Source organism: Delphinapterus leucas, chromosome 8 (genome assembly GCF_059928025.1).
Source record: "Delphinapterus leucas isolate spDelLeu-1000000601 "Yukka" chromosome 8, BTC_Dleu_Yukka2, whole genome shotgun sequence".
In the NCBI taxonomy this organism is placed as follows: domain Eukaryota; kingdom Metazoa; phylum Chordata; class Mammalia; order Artiodactyla; family Monodontidae; genus Delphinapterus; species Delphinapterus leucas.
This window is the reverse complement of record NC_143136.1, coordinates 2,088,873-2,116,575: the sequence shown is the minus strand read 5'-3', so window position 1 is coordinate 2,116,575 and position 27,703 is coordinate 2,088,873. Positions and strand designations below refer to the sequence as shown.

Genomic DNA, 27,703 nt, shown 5'->3' with positions numbered 1-27,703 from the left:
CACTTCCATCCAGACTGCTGAATTTTGTTTGACACTTTGTATCAAGCAATACAGGAATGATTTAAATCAATAAAGCCTCTTCATACCTAAATATAACCGGGAATCCTGCTCTCGGGAGCTTCAGACAACTCTGATCGGGCCAAGGAGAGGGGTGTGAACGTGCGGGGGGCCAATCCCCAAGGGAGAGACCACACCAAGCCCCGCCCCTCTCTGCTGAGCCGGACCCCCAGCCGCACTGACGGATGCGGTGCCTCAAGGATGCCCTGCACCTGCCCAGGCAGACTCAGGACAACTGACAGCTAAGTGGCCCAAGGCCACGCTGCGCTGGACGGTGCGGCGGGACAAGGCAGGGCTCCCAGCTTGGTCGGAGCGAGCACGGTGACTCTGCGACGGGGGAGACGGGGGAGGAGGAGCCCCGAACGCGTGTGTCCGCAACACGCTTCTGAAGCTGAGAGCCACGCAAACGTGGCTCCCGGCCCCATCTGGCCACTTACTAGCCCTGTGACCTGGGGCAAGTCACTTCTTCCCGCCAGGTGGGAGACGTTTAGGGTCTAGTGAGGAGTCCATGCGTATAAGATGCTTAGTGCGGCGCCTAATAAAAAGCCTCGGGCACCAGGAGCGATGCCCCTTGGCCACCACTGATGGGCACCGATCGTGCTTCTTCTCAGAGTCGGACCAGAGGCCCTCCCACCCCCACGGCCCCCAGAAACAGAGCAGCCGGAGACGAAGACCGCAAGTGGACGCGTACCCGTCACCTCCCTGAAGCACCAGAGAAACGGGTGCCGCTCAAGTCGGCATGCAGGTCCCGGCCGAGGCTGGACCCCACGTCTCCGTGAGGCCCTCCTCAGCCTTCCGCCACTGAGACGAAGAGCAGCCTACTGTGCCCTCGGGGCCGTCGTAAACCGACGGCGGTCATGATGGAGGACCCAGTGGGAGACCCAGGACCAGCTGTGAGGGCAGCGCGTCCGCCAAGAGGACCCAGGGCCCCGCTTACCTGGATGGCTTTGGGAGCTCATTGCGAGCAGCGGCTTCTCCTTTAAGGGATTCAAAAGGGCTCAAAACTTCCACATGAACGGGTACTCCAAAGAGCCCCAGGGTCCCACCGGCACATACAAATCCAGCGACGCGCACGGCTGGTCCACGGCCACGAAAACTCCCCGTCTCGCCGACCACGTAGTGGGCCCAGTAATCCAAAGGAGGGCAGGGGTCTCCCCGGGCTCTCAGGAGGCGACCTGTCTGGGGAGAGAAAGGGGAGGCTTCGGTTAGGAGGTGAAGGCCCCCCGGACACCACATGGAATCAATCATTCACACTCCACCCCCGTCTCTACCATGGATTGCTACAGCACTCACGTGGAACCATCATTTGAAAATTGTACAAACTACTTGGACGTTTTGTTAGTAAATGTATGTAAATACGTGTAACAGCGTATCTGTGGCACAACCTCGACACTGAGGACGGAAAACATTTTAAACAAGAAATCACTTTAAGTCCACTCCCCACACACACATTTTTTCATTTTCGCTACATCCCCGACTATTCCTATTTTACGTAGCGGCAATCTTAGAGTTTAAGTTTAAATTCAGCTTCCCTCACTTATACCCTAAATCATTCCCCAGGTTTCCATCTTCCTAATAACCATTTCCTCAATTTATTTCCATTTTCTGATCGTAAAAGTAAAACCTGCTCATCACAGGAAGTATTTAAAAAGTGATCCGTGATGCCGTGACACAGAGGCAAACACTTGGTAATACTGTGATGCATTTCCTTGCCGTCCTTCTTCTTCGCCTTTCGCCCATACTGGCTACTAGCTCTACAGCTGGACACCCTATTCCCTTTGCTGACACGACAGTCAGGCATTTTCCAATGTCATGAACAACTCCTGGTTAACAGCGCTTTGAAGGCCGTTTCCCTCTGCGTCTGTGACGGAGCTGCCTGCCGCCTCCCCGGGAGGACCTGCTCCTCCCCCACTCCAGGTGGCTCTGATGAGCTCTGCCAATCACAGGTCCGTCCCCAGATGGGAGGGTGGCACGTAACTTAAGCCGAGCTCATCAAATCCTCTTCCCAAGACCACCCTCTTCCATAGATCACAGGCACCTAACAGAGGAGGAGCCCAAAGAAACCAGGGCACGAATTCCCACCGCCAAGCGTCTGCCTCTGTGGGATGGCGTCACCAGTGACTTTTTAAATACTTTGCTGTGATGAGCATGTTTTCCTTTACAATCGGAATACAGAGATAAACTGAGGAAATGGTAATTATGAACATCCTCCTACTGACCTTGGCTCAGGGGTCCTCTGAGGCCTATCACCCGCTCCTTTAGTAGTGGGACAAATTCCTGTTCTTGATTAAGTTATTCAAGGATTTTCTTTTTCCCCCTATTGCTTATAACCAAAGAACCCTAACCCATTCATCATGTAAAGGATTAAACCCCAATTATACGTTATCTATAATTCTGTGATTAATATCTTTCTGATTACTGTTCTATATCTGTCTATTTCCTTAGGAAACACAGTATCTTACTTATTCATCTCTTAAATGGACAAAGAAGATGTGGCATATATATATATGGAATAGTAGCCATAAAAGGTGAATGAAATAATGCCATTTGCAGCAACACGGATGGACCTAGAGATGATCCTACTAAGTGAAGTAAGTCAGAAAGACAAATACCATATGATATCATTTATATGTGGAATCTGAACTATGACACGAATGAACTTATCTACAAAACAGAAACAGACGCACAGACATAGAGAACAAGTCGTTGCCAAGCAGGGGAGAGGGGAGGGATGGAGTGGGAGGCTGGGATTAGCAGATGAAAACTATTATATATAGAATGGATAAACAACAAGGTCCTACTGTATAGCACAGGGAACTATATTCAATATTCTGCGATAAACCAGAATGGAAAAGAACATGAAAAAGAATACATATATGTATAACTGAGTCACTTTGCTGTACAGCAGAAATTCATACAACATGGTAAATCAACTACACTTCAATAAAATTTTAGAAAAAATGGAATTTTTATTCATCTCCTGACCAGAAAGAAACACCATTGTCTTGAAAGCAATGCAGATGGTATATTTTGCAAACCCCTGCAAGCCTCGGATGGCTCTGTATCCTTCACACAAAAATCACAACTTGGCTGGGTATAAAAGTCTTGGATCACAAATATTTCTCCCTCAAAATCTTAGCCACTGCCCCACCCTCAGATACAGAAAACCCTGGCCCAGCAAAGCAGCACTTCCTTTCCAGGGAACCTTTGGGGCTGAGTTCTGAGGCTTTCTTCTGTCTGGATTCTGTGAGGATTTTTTTTTTTTTACTTTAATCTTGAAATTCAAAAATGATGTCAGAAGATGTATGGTCAGTCTCCTTCCCTTTATTTTGTTCCAAACATGAACCTTTCAATACACACAGGTCTTTTTTTCTGCTCAGGAAAATGCTCTTCAATCACGTTTTGACAACTGTTTTGTTACGTTTGTTTTGTCATCTCCAGAGCTTCCCACACCGTCTGGCTGAAACCTCCCCATCGTATCTGGCCTCTCTCAGCACCGGCACATCGTCGTTTACTCTGCATCCCAAGAGGCTTCGCCAGTGCGTTCTCCACAGCACTGCTCCTAGTTTCCATGATATCCGTTTTATTCCTATGGCTTTTCATACAGATTTTAACTAAACCTTAAGCTCTTTGTTTCAAACGTTTCCCTTTACAGCTCATTCCATTATCTTTTCCTCTCAGCTGATTCCCTCCTCATGACCTTCTGTTCTGTTTGTCTTCCTAGTCAAAGTCTTTTCGAAATTTCTTTTTTCTGATTCTGACTATAAATTGTTTTCAGAGGTATATCTGTCTTCTGCCTTTCAGGATAGCTCCCTTTCCCCCACATTCTGGGATACCTTTTAAGACCCCATGGTGGAGATTATTTATCTATCCTCAAATAAGAATAGCTGTGGTCCAGGGACTTCCCAGGTGGTCCAGTGGTTAAGACTGCACTCCCAATGCAGGGGGCCCAGGTATGATCCCTGGTCAGGGAACTAGATCCCACATGCCACAACTAAAAAAAGATTCTGCATGCCACAACTAAAGATTCCGCAGGCCGCAACCGAAGACCCTGCGTGCCGCAACTAAAAGACCTCACACACAGCAACGAAGATCCCATGTGCCGCAACTAAGACCCAGCACAGCCAAATAAATAAATATTAAAAAAAAAAAAAAGAATAGCTGTGGTCCAGACCTGAGTTTTGCCCAGAGACTCTGTCCTCTGCTCCTACCCCCTCCGTCTACTGCAATAGTGGCTAAAACGCTTCTCAGAGCCACCCCCTCTGCAGCTGACATGCACAGCCCCGAACCAAACGGCTAGTGTCCAGCAGGCTCTCACCTAGTGCGAGGCTGCCAGACTGAGGCGGCTCTCTTCCCAGATGCAGATTGAACAGAACACAGAAGCTTCTGCTATAATACAGTATATACGCTCTGGAAGAACCTCACACTCCAAAAACCTGCACACTAAAAATACCTGGGCTTATGAAAAAAAAAAATAAGGTTGGAGCAGACTATTCAAAACTGCAATTTAATAACCAGGGTACTACAAAAATCAACACTAACTCTAATGTTTAAAGTACCATAGTTTAAAAAAAGACATGTAAAATTCCTAATAAATAAAAAGTCCTTATAAAAGGTGGGAACGGTTCGATGAGAGAGGTTAAAAGGAAGAACTGAAGCTTCTGAGTTATGGAATCGGGGACAGAACATACAAAGATGGAGAAAACCGTGCAATAAACATTTTTGAGAAGGCGCAATCTGCCGAAACAAGCAAGAGGCAGAGCTGAGGTGGTGGGAGGAAGGTGCACACAGACACAGGGCATCCCTCCAGGGTCACCACGTCCAGCCTGTGGGTGTCCTTAACGGTCAAACCCCGTTCCTTGATGGTAAGAAGCATCAATGAAGCAGGAAGAATCCAGTGTGACCCAGCTCAACTTCTGCATTACACTGACACCTCTCCCCCATGTACCAGTAGGACATGAGCTACTTCAAGTCATAAGAACATGCCTTGGGACTTCCCTGGCAGTCCAGCAGTTAAGGCTTCACCTTCCAATGCAGGGGGTGTGGGTTCGATCCTTGGTAGGGGAGCTAAGATCCCACATGCCTCACAGCCAAAAAGCTAAAACATAAAACAAAAGCAACACTGTAACAAATTCAACAAAGACTTTTAAAATGGTCCATATCAAAAAATAAAAAATCTTTAAAAAAAGAACATGCCTTGTTACAGGGCGGGATGTACATGAAAGAACCTATACAACCCCAGTGGACTCATTTCCTACGGCTTAATATATATAGACAAAGGACCACAGACTGAGCGGTTTAAAAACCACAGAAGTGTATTGTTCACAGTCTGGAGGCAAGAAAGTTTCGGAAGTCTGAAACCCAGGTGTCAGCGAGGCCGTCCCGAAGGCCGCGGGCAAACCCCTCCCGGCCTCCTCCAGCCTCCGGCAGTTGTGGGATCTTGGGTGCCCTTGGGCTGGCAGCTGCAGGGCTCCAACCCTGCTTTCTCCCGTGGGTCTGCCTCCACGCGGCCGTCTTCTTAGAAGGGCACAGTCACAGCGGGTTAGGGGCTCAACCGACTTCAGTGCGACTTCATCTTAACGAGTTACACCTGCAAAGACCCCATTCCCAAATGAGTTCACACTCTGAGGTACTGGGGGTCAGGATTTCAATACAACTTTTGGGTGGAGGGGACACAATCCAACACCTAACGCCCAGTACGCACTGCACCCAGGCCTCTTCCCTGACAGGTCCCTACCCGCCTCGCCAGCGCTGTGTGAACCCGGATGGTCCCAGAGAGGAATGTGCCTCCGTCACTTCACAATCCCCTGCACCATAACCAGACCGCACTCCACGCAGGCCAGCTCCCTCAGGATGCTCTCAACACCGTGAGGCGGACAGGCACGGGGTCTGGAAAGCAGCCCCCTGCAGCATAGGGATGGACGCCCAGCGTCCTGGCTGGGTCAGCGGGTGACTCTGTAAGTCCCAGGGGAGACAGTGGGCCAGGGGATCTCCCTCTCGGCTCTCAGCTGAACCTCCAGCTGCATCATTTAGCCCAGTTCCTCCGACCTCAGCCACACCAGGTCTATCAGGAGACTCTGCACCCTGGGTCTCTGAGAGGAGCCATAAACTTCTGGTCAGTTGCTGGCTGGCAGTCCAGCTCACAGCTGAGAGCGCTGGCATGAGAGCCAAGGCCACCAGCGTCCTGGGCTCCAGGTGTGAATCTCAGGTCACATTTTAATACGAACATGACCTTGAGCAAGCAGCCAGACCTCTCTCTGCCCCACCTCCTAACCTATGGGAATGGGGATGAGATGGGAAACAGCACTGTGACCACCACAGGAGTGTTGTAAGGACTAAATGCGTTAGCACAGGAGAAGCACCGTGACAGGGCTGGCACACGGTTAACATCCAAATACTAGCTATTGATCCGATCATTATTTATCGTAAACCAAAAGCTTCTAATAAAGTTTTGACAATTTCCCTGGGGACGATCAGAAGTCTGCTTCTAGTCAAAATAGAATAATATAGTCCAGATTACTCTCCTACACAAAGCAGCTCCAACAGACAAAACACATGCAACTGTGGCTTCCAGACACTGGACATCAGGCATGTGACCCTTGAGGAGACACAAACATGATGAGCTGCCCAGTCGTCCCAGCTGACTGCTCGGAGACAGTTTCCAGGTACCAGTGCAGGGAGGACACAGAAAACATCTGAAGAAATAATGGCTTAAATTTCCCAAATTTGGTGAAACTATAAACCCATAGATCCAAGAAGTTCAACCAACTCCAAGCACAAACACATAATGAAGATTACACCTGGACAGAACATAATCAAATTACTTAAAACCAGTCTTAAGATAATGTCTCAAACGCAGTTGGGAAGGAAAAGTCGCATCACAGACAGAAAAACAAAAATAGGAACAACAGCAGATTTCTCAGTGCAAAGAATGCAAAAGCCAGAAGACACTGGAGCAACACCTTTCAAAGGGACACACACACACAAATGCTGCACCACGTGAAAAACACATCTTTCAAAAACAAAGGTGAAATAGAGATGTTTTCAGGTATTCAGAAGCGAAAATATTCATCACCAGCAGACCTACACTAAAAGAAATCTCAAAGGCAAAAGGAAAATCGTACCAGATGGAAACACAGATCTACACAGAGGAGTGAAGACCTTCAGAAATGGGAACCATACAGGTAAACAGAAAAGATTCTTCTCTGATGCTGAATCTCTTTTAAAGAGAACTGTTCAATGCAAAAGTAATAATGTATTACAAAGTTTATATCATATGTACTGAGAAAACATATGTCAAAAATAACACAAAGGGGCTTCCCTGGTGGCACAGTGGTTGAGAGTCCGCCTGCCGATGCAGGGGACGCGGGTTCGTGCCCCGGTCCGGGAAGATCCCACATGCCGCGGGGCGGCTGGGCCCGTGAGCCATGGCCGCTGACCCTGCGCGTCCGGAGCCTGTGCTCCGCAACGGGAGAGGACACAACAGTGAGAGGCCCGCGTACCGCTAAAAAAATAAATAAATAAATAAAAATAACACAAAGACTGGGAGGGGACGAACAGAAGTATACTGTAGTATGTCCTTACATTAGACATGAAGTAGTTTAACCTTGAAGATAAGACTGTGATAAGCTGAAGATGTAGACTATAAATCCTAAAGTCCCACTTAAAAAAGAAATGATTATAATTAACAAATCAATAAGGAAAATTAATACAATCATAAAAATACTCAATCCAAATGAAGGCAGAAGAAGAGAAAAACAGAACACAAAAGTGACAAGTAGAAAACAAAAAGCAAGATGGTAGCTTTAAACCAAACAATATCAATGACCAGATCAAATGGTCTAAACGCCCCAATTAAAGGGGCTGTCAGATTGGATGAAAAAGCAAGACCCTGCTTCCAGAGTATAAAGAGGAATTATGTGAGGTAGGACTAAAAATGGTTTAGAGAGAAGAGGTCATGCATTTTATTGTAAAATAAATCTTCCCCAAGCATCATGGACCCAAGCATATGCTGCCTACAAGGAACGTGTTTTAAGTAGTGAAAGATGGAAAAAGATATACCATGCAAATACTAATCAAAAGAAAGCTATAATGTTCACATGAATATCAGACAAAGTAAATGTTAACGAAAGAATATCACCAGGGATAAAGAAGGTCATTTCATAACGATCAAGGGGTCAATTCATTAAAAGGACATAACATTCCTAAACACGTATGCACCTGATAACAGAGCTTCATACGTGAAGCAGAAACTAGTAAAAGTGTAAGGAGAAATGGACAAATCTGTAGTTGGAAATTTCAACACCCTGCTCTTAATAGTGGTTAGAACAGGTAGACAGAAAATTAGCAAGAGCGGAGAAGACAGGAACAACACCATCACCCAACCTGACCAAGATGACGTTTATAGAACACTTCATGAACAACAGCAGAATACATATTCTTCACATTCTTTTTAAATCCACACAGAATATTTACCAAGACAGACCATCTTTTGGTCTCAATAAATTTTAAAAGACTCAAGTCAAGATATACAAAGTATGTTTTCTGACTTGAAATTAGAAATCAGTAACAGAAAGATATCTGGAAAACCAGATATCTGGAAACTAAATAATACACTTCATGGGTCAAAGAAGAAATTAAAGCAGAAATTATGAAGTATTTTGAAATGAATGAAAATGAAGCACAACACATTTGTAGTGCTGAGAGGGAAGTTTAGAGCACTGAATGCCTGTACGAGAGAAGAAGGTCCTAAGTCAATGACCTCAGGTTTAACTGTTAGAAACTAGAAAAAGGGTAACCCAGACCCAAAATAGCAGAAAAAAGACAATAACAAAGAGCAGAAATCAATGAAACAGAAAAATCAATGAAACTAAACGCTGATTCTTTGAGATAGTAAAATTGATAAACCTCTAGCTAAACTGATCAGGAAAAACAGAGAAAGAAGACACAAATTAACAACATCCAGAATGAGAGGGGATTAACTGTAGACCATACAGATATGAAATGAACGATAAGGAAATACGATGAACAACTTCATGCCAAGAAATCTGACAATTTAGATGAAATAAACAAATGTCCTAAAAGACCCAAACTATCAAAGTGGACTCAAGAAGAGAGAGACCAGGGTCGCTGCACCACCCGGGTAATCCGGTCTACAACTCTTACTGTCTTGGTTATTGCCCAGTGGTGATGGCTAACTTCCCTCCTTTCTTCTGCATGTGTTAATTAGAATTCCACTGCAAGGATGAGCTGTCACTTGTCCATCTCGCTGTTTAATTATTTATATCAGTATGAATTTACGGATTTTCATTTTATTCTGTGCATGACAATCCAACACCACCATTACTTATTTTGTCATCCAAGCTTCGGCCACTGGAAGCGCCTATGTTTTTCTGACAAGCCCCCACCCCCATCTTTTATTTTTTTTTAGCACTTCCTTACTTTCTACTTCCACAAGGTGTCCCTGTCACAAGCTTGGAATCAACCACTCCTCCTGGGAGCCCTGGTTCCCTTTTTTGGAGAACTGTGTGTAGACTCTAAGATCTGGGTGCCGGAGGTGCTCGTTACTGGTGGGTGTCACTGCTGTAGGACCCTCCCTGCACACAGTACATTTGACACTAACACACACATTTATATTTTAGTGCCTATCTACTGGTTTATATTTTTTTAATCATAAGTTTACACTGACACCTCAGATTCCAACCCAACATCACAGGTGGATTTTAGTCTCCCCCTTTCCTGATTTTCAACTTATTTCTCCAGCAGTGAGAAACCTGGTTCTTACGAGCTACAGTCTGTTTGCTTACTTGCTGTACTCTAGTACACATTCTAGTATAAAGTACTTTCACAACTGCTGACCCCCACAGGACAATTCACGTCCAGTTCTTGCCTCCAGCCTCACAGTATGTGGTCAGGACGCAGGTTCCCACAGTGATCCGGGCAGCTCTTCCCTTCCGAGCCCCTTCAGTGAGGTGGCTTATGTATTTATTATGTGATAGAACTCGACTCATTTGTCAGTATTTGTATTTCATTTCGGTTTCCCCCACATCCTTGTTGGTTTTAACTGTTTATTTTTTGGATATGCGAAGAGTAAGAAATACAAATTTTTAAGAAAGAAAAATGTTCACATTGATATTTGCGATTACATTAAGATTTTACAGGGTTTTAATGTAAATTTCTCTTGCTTAAAGAAAAAAAAAAGCTTTTGTATTATGGAAATTTCAAATTATACAAAGTAAACACTACAGTATGAGTCCACAGCACCCAGCTTCAACGATTACTGGCACCCTACCAGTCTGGCTTCACCTATATCTCCTTTTACACACATTGACATGTCCAAAGTGTAACTGTGCAGTATAAATGGGTAGACCTGTGTAACCCATTTTTCCTCCTCTGATTTTTCCTGTGATATGATCTAGTCAGAATCCAGTCTGTTATGAACAGTGGCCTTTGCGTAATATCGTGTCCTCTATTTGGGGGGAAGCAGAAGCCCCTGAAGGTTTCTGAGCAGTACAGAGTTGGGGCAGGGTCCGGGGCAGGCCAAGGTGACAGCACCAACCCAGCAGACGTGGCCGCCCTCCCCAGAGCCGGGGCTCTGTGATGGGAACACTCCCTCCACTTGGTCCCTTCCCAGCCTCTGGGCTCCTCCGTGGCCGTCAGTGGCCGCTGCCAGCCCAGATCCGTCATCCCATGGCTGCATCTGGTTATGGCCGTCTCAGAGCCAGGTCGTGCCTGGGCCCCCAGCCCCCTGGGAGAAAGGCAGTGGGAGCCGGGCTTGGAGAAAAAGACTGGGGAGGGTCTGGAACAGCAGACCTGGAACTAGGAGGCTGAAGAACCAGTTCTAGAACCCGACAGGCACAACCTCAATGCCTGGTCTGTGAACGCTTCTCTCTAGAATACAGAGGGAGGTAAGAACTCGGGCTCTAGAACACAGGCATGTTAGGAGGAAGGCGTATCCACCAGTGGTTCAAGTTTACAAGCAACAGAAGTGGCCCCTGGATGAACTAGGTAAACAAAGACCTCCCAGAAGGATCTAGAGAGCTGGGCGTGGTGGGGGATCTGGAGGGGGCGCCTGGAGGCAGGACTTAACAGACGGCGGACAGTCCCTGCAGGAACACTGCCTGAGACTCGTTTTCCAAGGGGCCCATATCGGCGGGGCCGTGAGTCACACCTCTTGGCAGGGCCGGGGCTGGACACCTTGACGGGCAGCCCCCCCAAAGGGAACCCAGTGGGAAAGGGGTCATTCCCCAGAGGCAGGCTAGGGGCTGTGACAGGACAGGAGGACACTGGACTGGGCAGGCAAGGCCGCAGGGGAGCTGGGGGCTGGGCCCGGCACGGTGCTGAGCGGGGCTGAAGCAGGGCCCCGACAGCCAGGACTACGGGGCCTCCCCAGCTGCCCGACTTCCCTTTCCTGATGAACATTAACGTCTGTCTCCCGTGCTCAGGGGAAGCGCCAGGGGAACCGGTGGGCACACATGTGTCCCTGAACAGTACCCCATCCGGCATGGGAGGCCTGGGCTCCATCAGCCCAGCATCCCCCTGGCGAGCTGCACGACCTTGGACCAGTCTTTCGTCCTCCCTGGGCTGCTTCTCCCTGTAAGACTCCAGGCTGGAGTAAACCAGCGCTCACTGGGATGTTTTCAGCCGCACTCACAGGAGAAGCTTGTGAAGAAGGGCTCAGCGGCCAAAGGCCACAGCGAAAGCAGGACCCAGCGCTGCCTCCGGCCCTTTGCACACACGCAGGGCCGGGCACCAAGCAGCCATCAACTCCCCAGCCGTCGCCCCTCTGCAGCCCTGTGCCCATGTGTCTGTGGGCTCACTCCCCCACTTTTCTCCACTGTATCTCCCCAGAGGGGCGTTCCCTGACAGCACTGCCCCGCCGCTGCCGTCACCCTGCTCTTTCCCTTCCAAGCCCCTTTCTTCCTCTGATATCGTATGAGGTGCCAACCTGACATCTTTATGTGATCATTTCCTCACCGTCAGTCCCGCTGCCCCAGCGTGGAGCGTAAAGCTCCGTGACCTCTGTGACCCGCGGCCCTTCTCGCACCCTAGAGGGTGGCGCACAGCAGGCCCACAACGGAAACGGGCCAAGCTGAATGAACTTTTGAAACGTTTTCCTGACTCCACCTCAGAAATCACCTCGGAAGGGGCTGAGGTCAAAGTCGAACTGCAAAAGCAACAGCACTCTGCCTTTCGGAGATGAAGGGAAGAAATCAAGGACCACGTCTCAGGCGGAAGATTCCAGAAGTGCAAAAGCGCGTGGGGCCTCAGGACACCCACTGCCTCAGAGAGGGCCCGGGGCTGCGACCAGAAAAGCAAAGCAATGGGTAACTCAAGGAGCCCTTTCAACCCTCAGGACACCTCGGTTAAATAAGGACCCATGCAAGTCATGAAGATGCTGGGGCAGAGGAGAAAATGCCAAATTAACTCCTGACAAAGGGAGCAGAAACACCTGGGCCCCACAAGGAGAGCCAAGTCGTTAATATTCAGTCTAAGAGGATAACCGACCAAGAAAGCTGCCCAACTTGTTTAACGACGTTTCTCCTGGGTCCCCCACTCCATCAGCGTCTCTTCAGGGGGAAGGTCTCTGAACAACCCAATGGAATATTCACTGTATAAAAATAAACTAGGAATTTAACCTTTTAATAAAATAAAATTCAAGTGTGAAATAGTTCTTTTCATCTCGACATAAATGTCTAATGACACTTTACTAACCAGTAGATTATCGCTTTTCTAAGAAAACACACAGACAACACATGGTATTAAGATCTCAAAAATTAGAGGAGTTTAAGGTTTCTGAAACCTTTTCATGAATAACATTTGAAATTTATATCTGTACATCTCTAACTGAAGTATATACTTCTGATAAATATTAGACAAATGTTGAACATATTATGACTGGAAACACAACTGCTTTTATGATTACATTCGTTCCTGATTTATGACATAAATTAGAAGCCTACACTTGGGACAGTGAACGGTAGCAAGGAATCTGTAATTCTGACTTGCACTTTTACAAAGACGGGGATGATCATTCCACTAAGTAAACAGTCTCTGACACTAAGCATGTACTTATACACAGACATCTCTTTATTTTTATTTCCGTTCCGTACAGAATAAACGAAACTAAACGCATCACTACGGCCTGTGTGTGCTAGTATTTCCTTCGCCAAACACTTTGAATCTAGAATTACCTACAGTTATTCCCTCCTGCAGCTGCCCTTGGAATTTTTAGTTGACCTAATTTCAGGGAATAAGCCATAAACTTTCCAAAGAATAAAAGTCTTAGAAACTATAAATCATTAAGAGAACATTCTTTTAAAAATCTTGTTACGAGACCACATAGCAATGTGGGAGCGCAGAGGACATGTTTTCTCACTCACCACAGTCCTCTGCATCCCGTCACATGGGCAAAGAGGGACCACAGCTCGAAGTCCATATTCCTCCCCACCGCGGCCGCAGCCTGCCAGGCTGCTGGGGGAACGGCGAGCTGTTCAAGAGACCAAAAAGAGAACCAAGAGCCACACAGCCTGCAGCACCCCAAAGCGGGATGAAGGACGCGAGTCATCGGCTGAAGACAACAGAGAGCCATTGCCAGAAGCACGAATGAGGTCAGGAGATCCCCTCTCACCACATCCATCCAGCACCATACTGGGGATGCTAACCAGGACGACAAGGCAAGAAAAAGAAGTGAGAGGAACAAGGATGGGAAAGGAAAAAGATATGCACTGTTCACAGGTGATACACTGTGTACACGGGAAACCCAAAACAATTTACCAATAACTGTCAAAACTCCTAAATGAACTTAACAAGACCACGGGGTACAATGTCGATATACAAAAATCCACTGTACTTCTACATACCGGCAATAAACAAATTGAAAATAAGCTTTAAAAAAGATACCATTTGCAATAACATCCAATAACGGCAAATATCCAGGGCTAAATCTACCAAAAAATAGATAAGGACTCTACACATTAAACTATGAAACATTATAAGTAAATTTAAAGATCTAAATAAATGGAGGAATATACCCTGTACACGGACTGGAAGACCCAATATGGTTAAATGTCAGTGTTAATGTTAATGTTCCCCAAACTAATTGGTAGTCGATGCAGTCTCAATCAAAATCCCACCAGAAGTTTTTTGAAAATTGACAAGTCAATTTCAAATTTTACATGGAAGTACAAAGGTCCTAGAATAGCAATCTCGAGGAAAAACAGGCCTGGACAACTTACACTACTAAATATGAAGATTTATTATAAACCTATGTAATTAAGACACTGTGTAAGAATACACAGTGAGACCATCACAAACATGGTAATATGATTATAGCAAAGGCTGCACTCCGAATCATAGGGAAACAGCCCAGGTCTTCTCAATAAACAATGCCTGAGTCAACAACGGTCTTTATGGAAACAGAAATGAACCACGACATAGGCAGCACACCATCAAGAAAATTAGTGTGGGGTGGATCAAAGACCTAAATGTTAAAGGAAGGACAAGAAAGCCTCGCCTAAAGGACAAAAAAGATCTGCAGGTAGACAGAGATTTCTTAAATCTATTTCATAATAACAAAATTTTAAGGCACTGACCATAGAGGAAAGAAAAATGACACATTATACTGCATCAAAATTAGGAACTTCAGTTCATCAAAAGACCCAGCAGAAGAGTGAAAAGGCAACCCAGAGAGCAGAAGATAATCTGCCCAACACATCCAAGAAAGGTCCAGAATCCAAAATGCATAATTCTCACAAATCGTTACAAAAAAGGCAGACAGCCCAAATAAAAAAATGGGCAAAAGCTATGAACAGGTACTTTCACAAAAGAGGATTCCAAATGGTCAATCACCACATGAAGAGGTGCTCAGCACCTGTATTAACAGGGAAATGCAAATTAAAGCCTCAGCAGGATCCCACAAATGGCTAAAAGGCAAAAGCAAAGCAGGACCCAGCGCTGACAAGGAGGGGAACGACCGGACCTCGACTCTGCCATGAGAGCGTGCGGGAGACAACGACCTCGGGAAAGTGATACCTGAAAAGCCACGCCGGGCACACCGCTCCCCAAAGCCATTCACAGGATGACACAGCAGCATCGCCCGCGGTCGCCGGAAGCTGGAAACCTGCCACACGTCCATCAGCAGTAGAATAAATAAGCTGTGAATCGTAGCACAGTCATACCAGAGAACACGGTCTAGCAACAAGAATAAACAAAGCACACCTAAAAGCAGAAACACAGACGAGAGATGGTGCTGGGTGGGCCAGAGCAGACAGACACTCAGGAGTATGATGTACTGGGCGACTCCACGGTGTGAAAGTTGAAACCAGGTCAAACTAACCTGTGCTGTTAGAAGCTGAGACAGGTTACCCTTGGAAGGAGGAACCAGAGGGCGTAAAGTAATGTTCTGTTTCCTGATCCAAGTGAAAAACCAGTGAAAGGGCAGAAATTCACCCACCTGAATGCTTCTGGCTGGAAGACAGACAGAATCAACCACTCAAAGATCACCTTGCGCCAAAGAAAGATTCAAAATAATACCCACGTGGTTGATCCATTCCACCGGCACTCTTCTACTTTGACTTTCTGGGCAATGGATGAACATTTTATAGCTCTTGCTGCTATATTCTCACAATGAGCATGTACACGGGAAATACTTGCCAAATTACTTCCTCTTAAAACAACAAAACCTCACAGAAACAGCACAGAACGCATGATTCCAAGTCCATGATGCAAACAGAGGGTGGGCAATTCAAACCAAGGGGCTACGTGGAAGACCCAGGAGGCTCTAAGTCAGGCTATCAGACGGAAAAATGTATATGATATCATTTTAATTCAAATATTTTTCAATTAAGTAGTTAGTTTAATTTGAATTAAGATAAATTTAAATAAATTTTAATGAAAAAACAAACTGTTGACTATGATTTTTCTGAGTCCATTTTATATAGTAAGCTTTTCAAATAAGCGTTGTTTTGTTCACCAGACACCCTTCACAAACTACGGGCTGTAAGGTCTAGCAATTTTGTTTTGTAAGAGTACCATTTTATGACGGACAGTCGCAAAGCAGAAGACAAGATGTTTTCCCCATAATCTGTTGCGACAGATTTATACTTTAGTTTCAAATCAGGCTCTATACTTGAACGTAATAAAACTCCATTTCTGTGTGTTCTAACAGGAATTTCCCTAAATCTGAGAGCAGGCTCCGCTGAGCAGAGGGCTAGGATTCTACCAGCCCCGACCCCCTCCACCCATTCTGGAGGGGCCAGAAAGTCAGGCCTAGAGGGGAGAAAGGGGACGGGCACTGGGTCATCGGGGCCCTTGCGCGCGCACACAGGAACAACTGTCCATCAGCAGCGTCACAGCATCGATCCTCTCCACCGAGAAAACAACTTCCCAGCTGTCTAGATCCTTCTTCCACATGGCTATGTCCGTTCATTGATAAACAGCCACATAAATAAATTCTTTAGATTAAGGGTCCAAATGGATAAAGCGTCCAGATAAAACAACACTTGTTTCCTTAGCTGCTAAATAAAATAAGTTTAGAGGAGAAGATTCCAGCAGGCAGGCAGGGGACCTGGAGATCTGACTTTTAAGTGTAAAACTCAGGCAGGGCGGGGACAGGCGGGCAGGCGGGTGGAGGGCGGGTGCTGTGATCCCAGTACCTCCCAGGGCATTTTGCATCAGGATGGTGAGCTGAGCTCCTGGGTGCTCCCTGCCTTGTCTCATTAAATGGGGGTCAAGGGAGAAAACCAGTATAAACCCAAGACAGTGAAGAATCCATGGGGGTGAGGAGGCACTGGCCGTCAGATTTCGACAAAGTTCCACTAAGGCCTGAAGACAGATGCAAGCCGGTGGGAGCGAGCAGGAATCCAAGAGTCCAGCCCTGCCCCCAGCTCCCCTCGCTCCTTTAGGAAGCGATTCTTCATCCTTGTCCTTCAATTTACAAAGTGCGAGGATGCAGCAGAGATGTCCAAGGGCCGTCTGTCTCCCCGGCCACTGCTCCCACGGATGGATGAGCCCGCAAAGCCCCGGGCAGCCTCCCCTGTCTTCACCAGAAGAGAATCACCCCACGTGTCACTCTGCAACCTCAGGGCCAGCAGCCGGGCTACGTCTTCTTTCTACGTTACTTACACACAAATGCACACAGCATTCTGTTTACATAAATGGATGGTAAACGCACCGCTTTATTTTTAGAGCAATTGTCTTTTTCTTGCTTTTTTTCTCCTCTCTCTGCCATCAACCACAACAGGTAATCTTTGTGTGGGTACAGCCCATACTTTTCTCCATTTTCGCTCACACATACACACACACACACACACACAGATACACAAAGACACACCCACATGCCCCCCCCACACACACCCAGGTGGTCACTGTCTGCCTTACAAAACTGAGGTTTTATCATAGAGATTTCTCAGTATCTGACTTCTTTTCTCTTTCAACAATACTTCTAGGAATAGTCCATCGTGTGGCTGCACAAAGTTTAGCCAACCTCGGCCCCAGTGGGCACAGACTTCCTTCCAAATCTTTCCCTGCCGGGGAGCCTCAGTGCAAACATCCTTATGTGCTTGTGCTTGCACTCCCAAGGAGCACAGTCCCGGAAGTGGAAGCCGAGTCTGTGGACCTGTGCATTTCCCATTTCAGAAAATGTCAGCGGGATGATTTCCAAAGACGTGCCACTGTTCACACCTGCCCCAGCCCTGTGTCTGAAGTTGCGGCTTTCCACTGCCCCTCCAGCAACAGATGTCATGTCTCTACTTTCTGCTGCTCTGGGTAAAAAGCGAAATCCCTTTCCACTCGTATTTGCATCTCCCCATGATGAAAATAGGGAGTTTGAGCATCTCTTCGTTTTGGTTTGTCCTCTGTGCTGCCCAGTCTGTGTTCTGTTTCTAAACTTGCCCTCCTCTCCAGTTTCTAAGAGGCCTCTGGATAACAGAAACTTATTCTTTACCTGTCAAATGTTACACACATTTTCCCAAAACGCTCCTTGACCCCTGGACTCTGTGGATAGTATCTTTATCCAATCAAAAGCTTTAAATTTTAAACTGTCAAATGTGTCCTTTGCAGCTTCTGGGGATCCTGGACCAATGAGGAGGGTGAGGGTCGCTTGCAGATTTCTACTGCTTTACCTTTTTCTACGTTGACACCTTGAATCCGTCTGGAATTCATCTTCCCTTCATCCTTAAATACGAACAGACAACTCCCCAGCCTTTTAAGGAAAAGTTGAAACAAGGAAAAAAAAAAAAAAAGACCAAGATAAATAGGAAACCTGACCCCAGAAGAAACCGAGGTAACTGGAGTCCCTCTAACGAGCCACAGAGAGAATGGAGACATGAGGGACGAAACACAGCCCTGACCATGGCCAACAGGAGCGGCCAGGCCACAAGGAGGAACCCTGGGACCTCAAGCAGGCAAGTGCCAAAACAAGCCAGCCACAGAGGAACCGGGAGACCCAGCTGAGCAAACCTCAGAGAACAAAGTCGGTACCCTAGATGGATTCACAGGAACTCCACCAACGGGGAGCCGGAGACGGAAGCACCGGAAGGAAACGATGATGATGCTGACGAGAGAAGGAAGAGAAGGAAACTACCCCCAAAATGAACATGTTACAAGACCTAAAAAGGAGTCCCCTATATGCCACCTGCGATAAATTTTAAAAATTCCACATTATAAAATTTCAGAACACCAAAGTGAAGAGAAGCTCCTACAGTTTCAGAGGAAATCAAAGCAAGACCCCTAAAAGTGAGTGAGAAACGGGGTGGTACTACGCTTCTCAACAGCAACCCCGGACCGGCACGCCTGAGAACCCCTCCTGCCCCAAGGAAGGCACGTCTGGTCACGGCCCCCTCGATGGAATCTTCTAGACAGTGTCGCTGCCTGCGCGATAGTCGGGAGATGCTGGCCCTAAGGTGTGTGTCCACTGCCGTCAGTGATGCGGGCTTCCACCGCCATGCCCAGGACCTGTCCCAGCCACTGCGCTCGGTGACCCAGGTGGAGGTGACTAATGCCAGTCAGCCACGGACCAGACCGACAGCAGACAGGGCCCGGGGCCCAGGTCCTGCCCCTCTGCCTCGTCATCACATCATTTGCCTCGGACCCTGATACTTCTCAGCTCCACTGTGTCCCTGGATACAGCCGAGCGACCATACTTGAGTGACGCTTAAGAAAACCGCAGGAAGGGGCTGGGGTGGGGACACTTCCAGTCGTGAGACGGCGAAGCTGGAAAGTGTGATGTGCCGTGTGGTGGTGACAGTTAATCGCACTGCACTGTACCCCAGAAATTTGCTGAGAGCAGCCGTAAGCCTTCTCCCCACACACAAAGAGAAGTAACTGTGCGAGGTGATGCACATCTTAATGAACCTGACCATGGGAATCATTTCACAATGTGTACGTGTGTTAAATGTACACAACTTTGTCAAGTACACCTCAGTGAAGCAGAGGGAAAACCCATCAGAGGCCGAGGAACACTACATTGCTGTTACAATCATGAATAAGCCCCAGGCAAACGCTCCTGGCTACCGAGGGCACTGCAGGACGGCGACGAGAAAGCGCCGGCACGGCACGCGTGTGGCTGTTCAGCGGAGGTGGAGGTCCTCACTGAAAAGGGAAGTGACTCTGAGTCAGTCGCCCTGGACAGAGGCCGCCCCTCACTACCTCCCAACCCCGCCCAGTAGCCAGGTCTGGCCAGACACGCGAAGCGTGGACACCCAGGGGGCCCACTGACCTGAGTCACCTCTGACATCGGCTATACAAGCCCAGGAAAACACACAAGCCCAGACAGCTCTGCCTGCGCCTGACGCGCCTGCTAACTGCGTGTCCACGTGCCAAAACGGAGCACAGTCCCCCTAGGCCCTGACCCCCGGCGGCACACCGTCACTGGGAGGCCCCAGGTGTCTGCGGGCACCTCCCCCTCGCGCGAGTCCACGTGCAGTTGGTTCGAGAAGCACCGTCCCGACCCCCCGAAACAAAGCCCTCCTGTCCCGCTGGCTGCGCCCGGACTCAAGGCCCTCCCGGCCACTGACAGGGCCTACACATCTCTGTCACCTCGAGTAAGGGAAGGCGGGCCCCCAGGGTCCTGCCCCGGACCCACGGAGACCCCCAGTGTGTCCCAGCGGGGGCCACCCTGCTCTCAGCCCGAAGGTGAGCGGGCAGGGAGCCCCAGCGCCCTCCTTGCCCGCCGTCGTCTTCCAACGAGGGGCAGAGACGGCAGCACATCCGGCAGGTGCCAGACCTTGGCTCAGAGGCCAAGGGGTGAAGAGACCACCCCTGATCCTCAGATACAGGCCCTACCCTGGGGCAGGACACGACCCGTGAGCGCAAGCCGGACCGGAGGACAGGTCCAGGGCCCGAGACAGACAGCCACGCTGAGCTCAGCCCCAGCTTTCCACCCGCGCCGCTGAGCTGCGGGCCGGGATGCTATCTCCACACACCTGCTCAACTTCTGATCCCCTCAAGGAGCTCTCATTTTCCCTGGAAACTGAACTTCTACGGAAATCAAAGTGCCTGGTTTTCAAACTTTCCTTGTGTTTCAAAAAGGCGGGGGCAAGGCAGTGTAGACATCAGCGGTGGCCGTGGGGAAACGGAGCAACACCTGTACCCCTGAGGCCCGCGGAGGGGACACCAGGGGGCACACAGGGCGGCCCTACGAGCGCGGATCTGACGGCCCGTGTGGCTCACGGCCTAGCCGGGGCATCCACAGAAGGGAAGGCGGCCCCAAAGGTACGTGGTGCTCTGGGCCTCAGGAAGGAAACGGACAAGCAGACTCAGAATGTCGGGGTGATGAGGGCTGGAAGAAGGCCGGGGCAGTCAGGACGGGGTGGGGGGGGGCTGGTCCAGGGATGGCGGGGTGCGGGGGAGAGGGCAGGAGCCCTGGGGACCTGGGGGGCGAGGGTCCAGTCGCAGTGTGATGTTGACACAGCTCAGCAGCCCCCGCATCGCCCCCAGGGCCCCCTCTTTCACTCGACAGTTCATCTACAGCTCACCTTCTCCTTGGCCTTGGCGCAGTCAGATAATTGGGCCTTGGGTAAAACTGCCTTTTTTCAGAAACGAACCAGAAACAAACAGGCCTCTCTGCAGACTACCAACGTCCGTCCGGCTTCCCAGGAACCGTCTCTTTTTCCCTCTTTCATCCCAAAGGAAAGCGACCCCACGCTCGGTCTAACCACTAGCTTGGCAAATCTGAGAAGGTGCAGCAGCAGACCCAGAGCGGCAGGGCAGGAGGGCGGCACCGAGGAGGCCGTCCCAGATCCAGGGGGAGGAAAGCACCCCGACAGGGAAGCATCTTAAAGGGGACAGGGAGCCCCAAGGAGCAACTGTCCCCCTGGAAGGGCAGGGAGTGGAGGCAGGTGAGCCCAGAGGAAAGCTGGGCCTCTGGAAGAAAGGGAAGGGAGCCCAGCCCAAGGGAAGAGGCTGCACGTGTGCTCGGGGGACGGACGGTTGGGGAGGTCAGTGGCAGGGGCCAGGGGCTGGGCTGGCCAATGGAGGGTCTCCTGCTCTCCTGGGGCCCCACCTCAGGTGTGTGAGCACCAAAGAGACAATCAGGCTGCACCCATGGAAAAGAGAGAACTCGGTGACATCCACCATGCTGGCAATCATCGGGACAGGACACCAGGACCTCAATGTCCCACGTCGGCAGGACCCCACTCACCCCCAGGCCTCCCTGCAGGTCCCAAACTCCAATTCCAGCCACCCACAGCGCTCTGCACCCCTGGAAAGCCCCTCCAGGCCCACTCCGTGCCCACAGGAGAAAGCCTACGCTCCGTCCAGGGCCACCAGAGGCTCCTCAGCCTGAGCTCGCCCAGCACCCACCCAAGCTCTCAGGCCACCAAGCAGCCCGGCTGAGCCCCCAGGCCGGGTGCCGCCCTGTTAACTGCAGGGCCGCTCAGCCACCCTCTCCACCAAGACTCTGAGCCTCCGACAGCTGCACTGCCTCAGGGATGGGGGGGTACAGAATGAGCCCCCGAAACCAAGGTGCTGATGGGCCTGGCTGCGGGGCATCAGGCTTGGGAGAGGAGGGGCTCGGACCCAAGGCTCCAGCTTGGCGGGACACAGGCCAAGCAGGCACACCACCAGCGAGGAGCACAAATGCTTCACTGGGCTGGGAGGTCAGGCGTGAAAAGGGAGAATGGGACATGGGGTCTTGGACCCGGCCTAGGCCAAATTGGCACCCAAGAGCTGGGCCATTGAGGGAAAGAAGATGACGTGATCAGGCCTGAGAATCTGGACCACAATAATAAGGAAAAATGCTGCAGGAGGGCCCAAGCTCTACAGTGAGCCTCGCAACTGACAATCCCCAAAGGCTCCCTGTAAATTACATGTATGCACATACACACGTGTGCATATTCAATGTATTACAGTTACTATTATATTAACAATATAGAGTATGTTACATATATCTATTGTATATAAGTGATGGTAATACGTATATATACATATACTTTATGTATCTGCATGTATGTATAGTTATTGTGTTTACAAACATTTGTCTCTCCCCTCTTTTCCTTTAGAGCTGGCAAATGTTAGAATGATAAGAACCACCTATCTTTAAAAACATCTAATAGAACTGATGTTGAACGAGTACAGAGTATGAGTTTTGCAAGATGAAGAAGTTCTGGAGAGCTGTTGTACAACAATGTGAATTCACCTGACACCACTGAACTATGCACTTGCTAATGGTTAAGATGCTAAATTTTAGGTTATGTATTAACTACCACAATTAAAAATAATTTTGTTAAAAGCTGGACATGGTACAGGAAAAAAATGGGGTGCAAGAGGATGGTCACGTCCCAGGCCTCGGATGAGTCCCTGGGATAGGCTGCCAAGGGAGGGTCCTTGGCTTCGCACAGGAAGGAATTCAAGAGCAGGCCACAGAAAAGGGAAAGCAGGTTTATTTAGAGAGATGCACACTCCACGGACAGAGTGTGGGCCATCTCAGAAGACGAGAGGTGGCCCCAGGCCATGGGTCATCTTGGAAAGTGACAGGGGCCCCAAGGTATGGAGGTGGTTACTTTTTATGGGCTGGGTAATTTCACAGGATAAAAAGTGGGAGGAATATTCTAACTACCTTGGAGAAGGGGTGGGGATTTCCAGAATTGGGGCACCACTCACTTTTTGCCCTTTTATGGTCATGGAGCCTGCAGGTGTGTCCTTTAGATGCTAATGTATTACAAGGAGTGTATAACCAGGCTCCTGGTCTACTGGAAGTTGAACCTTCTGCTGTGTCTTGGGCCTAACTGGCTCTAACCAGTTTTTGTCATATCCTGTTCTTCTTAATGGTTGTGTCATTATTTGAATGACTGTGCCCTGCTCCCTGCCCTTCTGTCTCCTTCCTGCCTCAGAGATTTTAGTCTCATAATGTTATGGGAAGCAGAGGGGCAATGGTCCATCTTCTGTAGCTGCTTCAGGGCTCAGTAGGGGCGCTGACCCTGCCTGTCAGGGAGTAAAAACCTCAGGATGCCTCATCTAGGGGCCCTGGGGGCAGGAGAGCTTCTTGTTTTTAGTCTGTGTGTGGGGCACGGGGGGGACAGGTATGGGCTGGAATCCTCACAGCCAACATCTTGATGTGGAGCTGTTGTAACCGCTTCCATGGCCTTCCCATGAATCTTCTCGAGAAGCACCTGTACAGTAGCATCAGATTATAACAGTAACGGTCTATAAATGACAAAAGACTTAAAAGCCAAGTTAAATATCTGATTAGAGTGTAATCGATAAAGAAACTTGGCTACAATCACCAGAATTAGGACTGATAACCTTATACACCAGGACATATCCAAATTTTAGAAATTTCATATAAATTCTAGAATGTCTATATTAATAACATTTACCCACGGTATAACCTGAGGCTTATCACTCCTTTGACAATGCTTCCCATGTAATGTAACATATCAAATAATCCTACTTAACATCTCTCTGAGATGTCTCAGGGTTTCTCTTCCACGAACCTTCTACAACTTTCTGTACTGATATTATTTTGTCCCTTATTTTTTTCCATTCTGAAACAACCAGCTCCAAAACAAATTACTCTTTTTCCCTTTAACAAATGCATTCCATTCCTCATACTTTCTTCTACTGAAAACACATCTTACTTTCCTGGCATACTGAAATGTTTCTTATTCTTCAGCAGCTTTAATTACATTATACAATTTTAACCCTTAAGAACCTTAATCTCTAGATAAACCAACAAGCAGCAAGTAATTGTAAACTGTTTGTCATACCCACATTTCCTGACTGGAAAACTTATGTTTTAGTTTTCCTCTCCTAAGGCAAAGTAGGTAAACTCAGACCCACCCCACCCAGCAATTAATATTCCAACATACATCCTATTTGAAATGACCCAGATAGTCAATGAGTTCTCACCATTTACCTTAGTTTAGTCTTAAGTTACCAAAATCTGGAGAGACTATTTTAGATAGACATTCCCAAAACATAATTATCTCTATAGAGTTTACCTAAAAGTCCTTATCTCATTTACATTTACTTTCCTTAAAAGCTTTTATCACTTACAAGTTACTTGGTCTTCTTGCTGACAAGTTTGCAACAGGTATAATAAGGCCTTATTTGACCTCTAGTAAACCTAGGTACAACAGAAGTATTGTACTTAACATTGATGACTCTAAAGACATGTACTGTATATGAGTCAAACCACAAGCATAAGCCACCTTCTAAGCCACCTTCAATACCAGATATCAATTCAGTACTGAATATTTCCCAGATCATGTGAACCTGAAATGCATTCTGGCCAGATCTGTTTATATTTCTGAGTATTTATATAAGTGCTTAATTTCTTTAAGCCAATTAAATACAGCTCTTTTATGAATTAGTTTTGGAAATACCACATATCTACAACACACATATAGATTTGTATAAACATACAAAACACAGAGACCTCATAGTTCCCATTCCAAAACTTCAGCCATGATTCAGATCCAACAATGTAAAACCCATCAGTTACAAGGGGTTGGATTCAAATTGCGTTTCTAGAAGATGAAACAAATCATGGTCACCTGTCTAGATGACTAAACCCTTTTTACTAATATTTATGGAAAAGATACTTAAGCTTTCTATTTGTCCTTGACAAGTCAAGTTCCAAATCACCTACCCCCTTTCCTGAAATTTGCATCTTAAAAGGATAGGGGAGACAAGAGTTCTGGAGAAAACCAGGTAGAATATTTGCATCTCAGAGGCATAGAAGAAAGGCTAGTTCCTCCTTGGATGACTTTTTCCCTTAAGGCCGGAAAAAAAAAAAAAGTTTTTTTTCAGTACTTACAAGTCTCTTATAATAAGCACGGGAGGTTTGGGGAGTAGTAAAAGGATTGGTGGACTTTGGATTATTTCTGGAGCCACACCTCTGGTCCTGTAAAGACTAGATTTGTAAAACAAGGACAGTTGTTTTTTTTTTTCTCAAAGAATTGGATGGTCACCTCAATGATTATCAAAGGACTGACACACCCATTCACCTATGTTGGAAAGTTTACTTTATCACTCAAGATATGTTATCACTCAAGATATCACTCAAGATAAAGTTTTACTTTACCACTCAAAGATAAAGATATACTGGGTGTCTGGGAGCAGGGAGATGCAGAAGAAAGCGACCTTTAGTTCTAGCACTGCGAACCGCTTTAACAGCCCATAGGTTAAAAACTTAGATGGGATGGAATGGAGACATCCTCTGGCTTGAGACTGAGGCAGGCTCTCCCCGGCCAAGAGCAATCTTTTTTCGTGGTCAAATTTCCTAGCAAGGAACTGAAGAGAGCTGGGGGGCAGGGTGAACCACTTGGTTTGGGGGCCTTCCCTCCCCTCCCCCCATTATCACACAGGATTGGGAGGACAAGGGTCCAGGGAAATCAGTCAGCCCCCATATCTAGTAAGAAAATAACTTTCCTACTTGCCACATCAAGGGCTACCCAAGGAGAAATGACCAGGTGTCCTTTGGGAGCCAGGGAAGGTCCCAGGCTCCATCAGTCTTCGGTCCCCTCAGCCATCACTGGTTTGGGAGCCCTGAATCCCCTTCAGGCCTAGGGGCAGTCCCGCTTCCAGTAGCCCCTGAAACCGAGCAGGACCCTGTGGGGCTCCTGGGCACGGATGCCTTTCCATATCCCCTGCTTCTTGTTTGTAGTGACAAGACTCCAGCCTCCATGACCTTCCCTGAGTTCTAAAGCACAGATTCAAACAGTTGCTAACCAGGGAAGGGAGGGGATGCAGAGACAAGGGAGGAGCGGCCAGGAAGCAGTAGAGCAGCCTTGGGCCAGGGTCCTGGTCCCTCCTCAAGGGACACATATAACAATGTATTTGAGATCTTTACAGAACTAAAACCCCCAACGAATGGAAGATGTTGGCATTCTTCATTCCAGAGAACATCACAGTTTGATAACCTCATCAAGGGACCACCTGAGGCCGGATTAAAGGAACCAGAGCAGCTCATTAGGAGGAAACCACCTGAGGCCAGATGAAAGGAGGGCAGGCCCCGCAAGCACCCTGATCTTTATGAGCTACTGCACCCCTGATCCATGGCTATAAAACTCCTCACCAAATCCTCCCGGGCTGGGACACGCAGTTTTTCAGGGCACAAGCCCGCTGTGTCGCCCCTCTGCCTGGCAAAGCAATAAAGCTATTCTCTTCTACTTCACCCAAAACTCTGTCTCCGAGATTCAATTCGGCACCTGTGCACAGAGGCCGAGCTTTCAGCATCACCTTCTCATTTGCATATCGGGCAGGTTCCCAGGGGACTTTTCCCACACAGGAGGTATTCGTCCTTCCAGTGGCTCTCCTAGCCACACTTGAAACAGATCCATCCTTTCTTGGCGAGACAGTGGCTCTGATCCAGGCTTCCTGGATCCGGCCCCCGCCACTGGGCTTTCGTAAGGGAGGGTAACCCTGAGGTGGTGCAGGGGTTAGGGCTGCCGCCAGTAATGGTGCCATTAGCTGTTGTCCCTGAATCCTGTTTGCCTCTTCCACCCTATCTCTATCGTTGAACACTCCAACGGCCAAGTCCATGGGCTGATTCATGGGGGTCCGGGGTCTCCAGCTGCCCAGATGGGGATGTTAGGGGTAAATGGTCTGGAAGACTGTCCCTCCTCAGAATTGGGGTGGGGGGGGCGTGTAGGAGTTCCCAGTTGTGGACCTCAGGGAGGTGGTCTCATAAGGGGATCATCTAAAACATCAGGCTCCCGTGGGGGAAGAAGCCACTTTGAAAGGGGAGTGAGCCAGGCACACCCGGCAGGAGCTCTTTAGACCTGGATCTTGGAAGAGCGTCATGAACATTTGGACGTATGGGACTTCCCCCCATTTTTGGTTAGTATGTCACGACAAGACAGGGGTCTGATGGTTCTTTGTCCTGGCACTCTCCCAGTGTCCCTGATATCCCAAAAATGTAAGAAGGGGGTATGCTGCCAGGGACCTTACTGGGTGGACCCCCTCAAGGGAGTGTCACAGAGAAAAGTCCTGATGGCATTTAGGAGATGGTATAATTGGCCTGATCTGTAACAGCCCCTGACTCCTGGGATTTGGGGATTCAGCAGAAAAGGTGTTTAATTAAGTATGGAAAACTGGGCCTGTGGCCATCTGGTCATGAGAAAGGGTCTGTTTGGCAAAAGCAACAGTGGGGTCCCTGCAGGCACCCTGAATCTGTCTGGTGAGCCTGAGAAGGCCCCTTGGA

At 48.2% G+C, this 27,703-nt stretch overlaps 1 protein-coding gene across 3 annotated transcripts in view; it reads right to left on the bottom strand.

Annotated features, from left to right (window-relative positions):
* HDAC4 (histone deacetylase 4) overlaps window positions 1-27,703 on the bottom strand; it is a 284,717-nt gene that overhangs the window by 240,074 nt on the left and 16,940 nt on the right. For 2 of the 3 annotated variants that reach the window (XM_089916114.1, XM_089916117.1), the window contains exon 2: window positions 995-1,236. In XM_089916114.1, the coding sequence (XP_089772240.1) occupies window positions 995-1,016 (22 nt within the window). In that variant the 5' untranslated portion in view covers window positions 1,017-1,236. The remainder of the gene's footprint in view (window positions 1-994; window positions 1,237-27,703) is intronic. The other variant, XM_089916115.1, reaches the window with a different exon arrangement.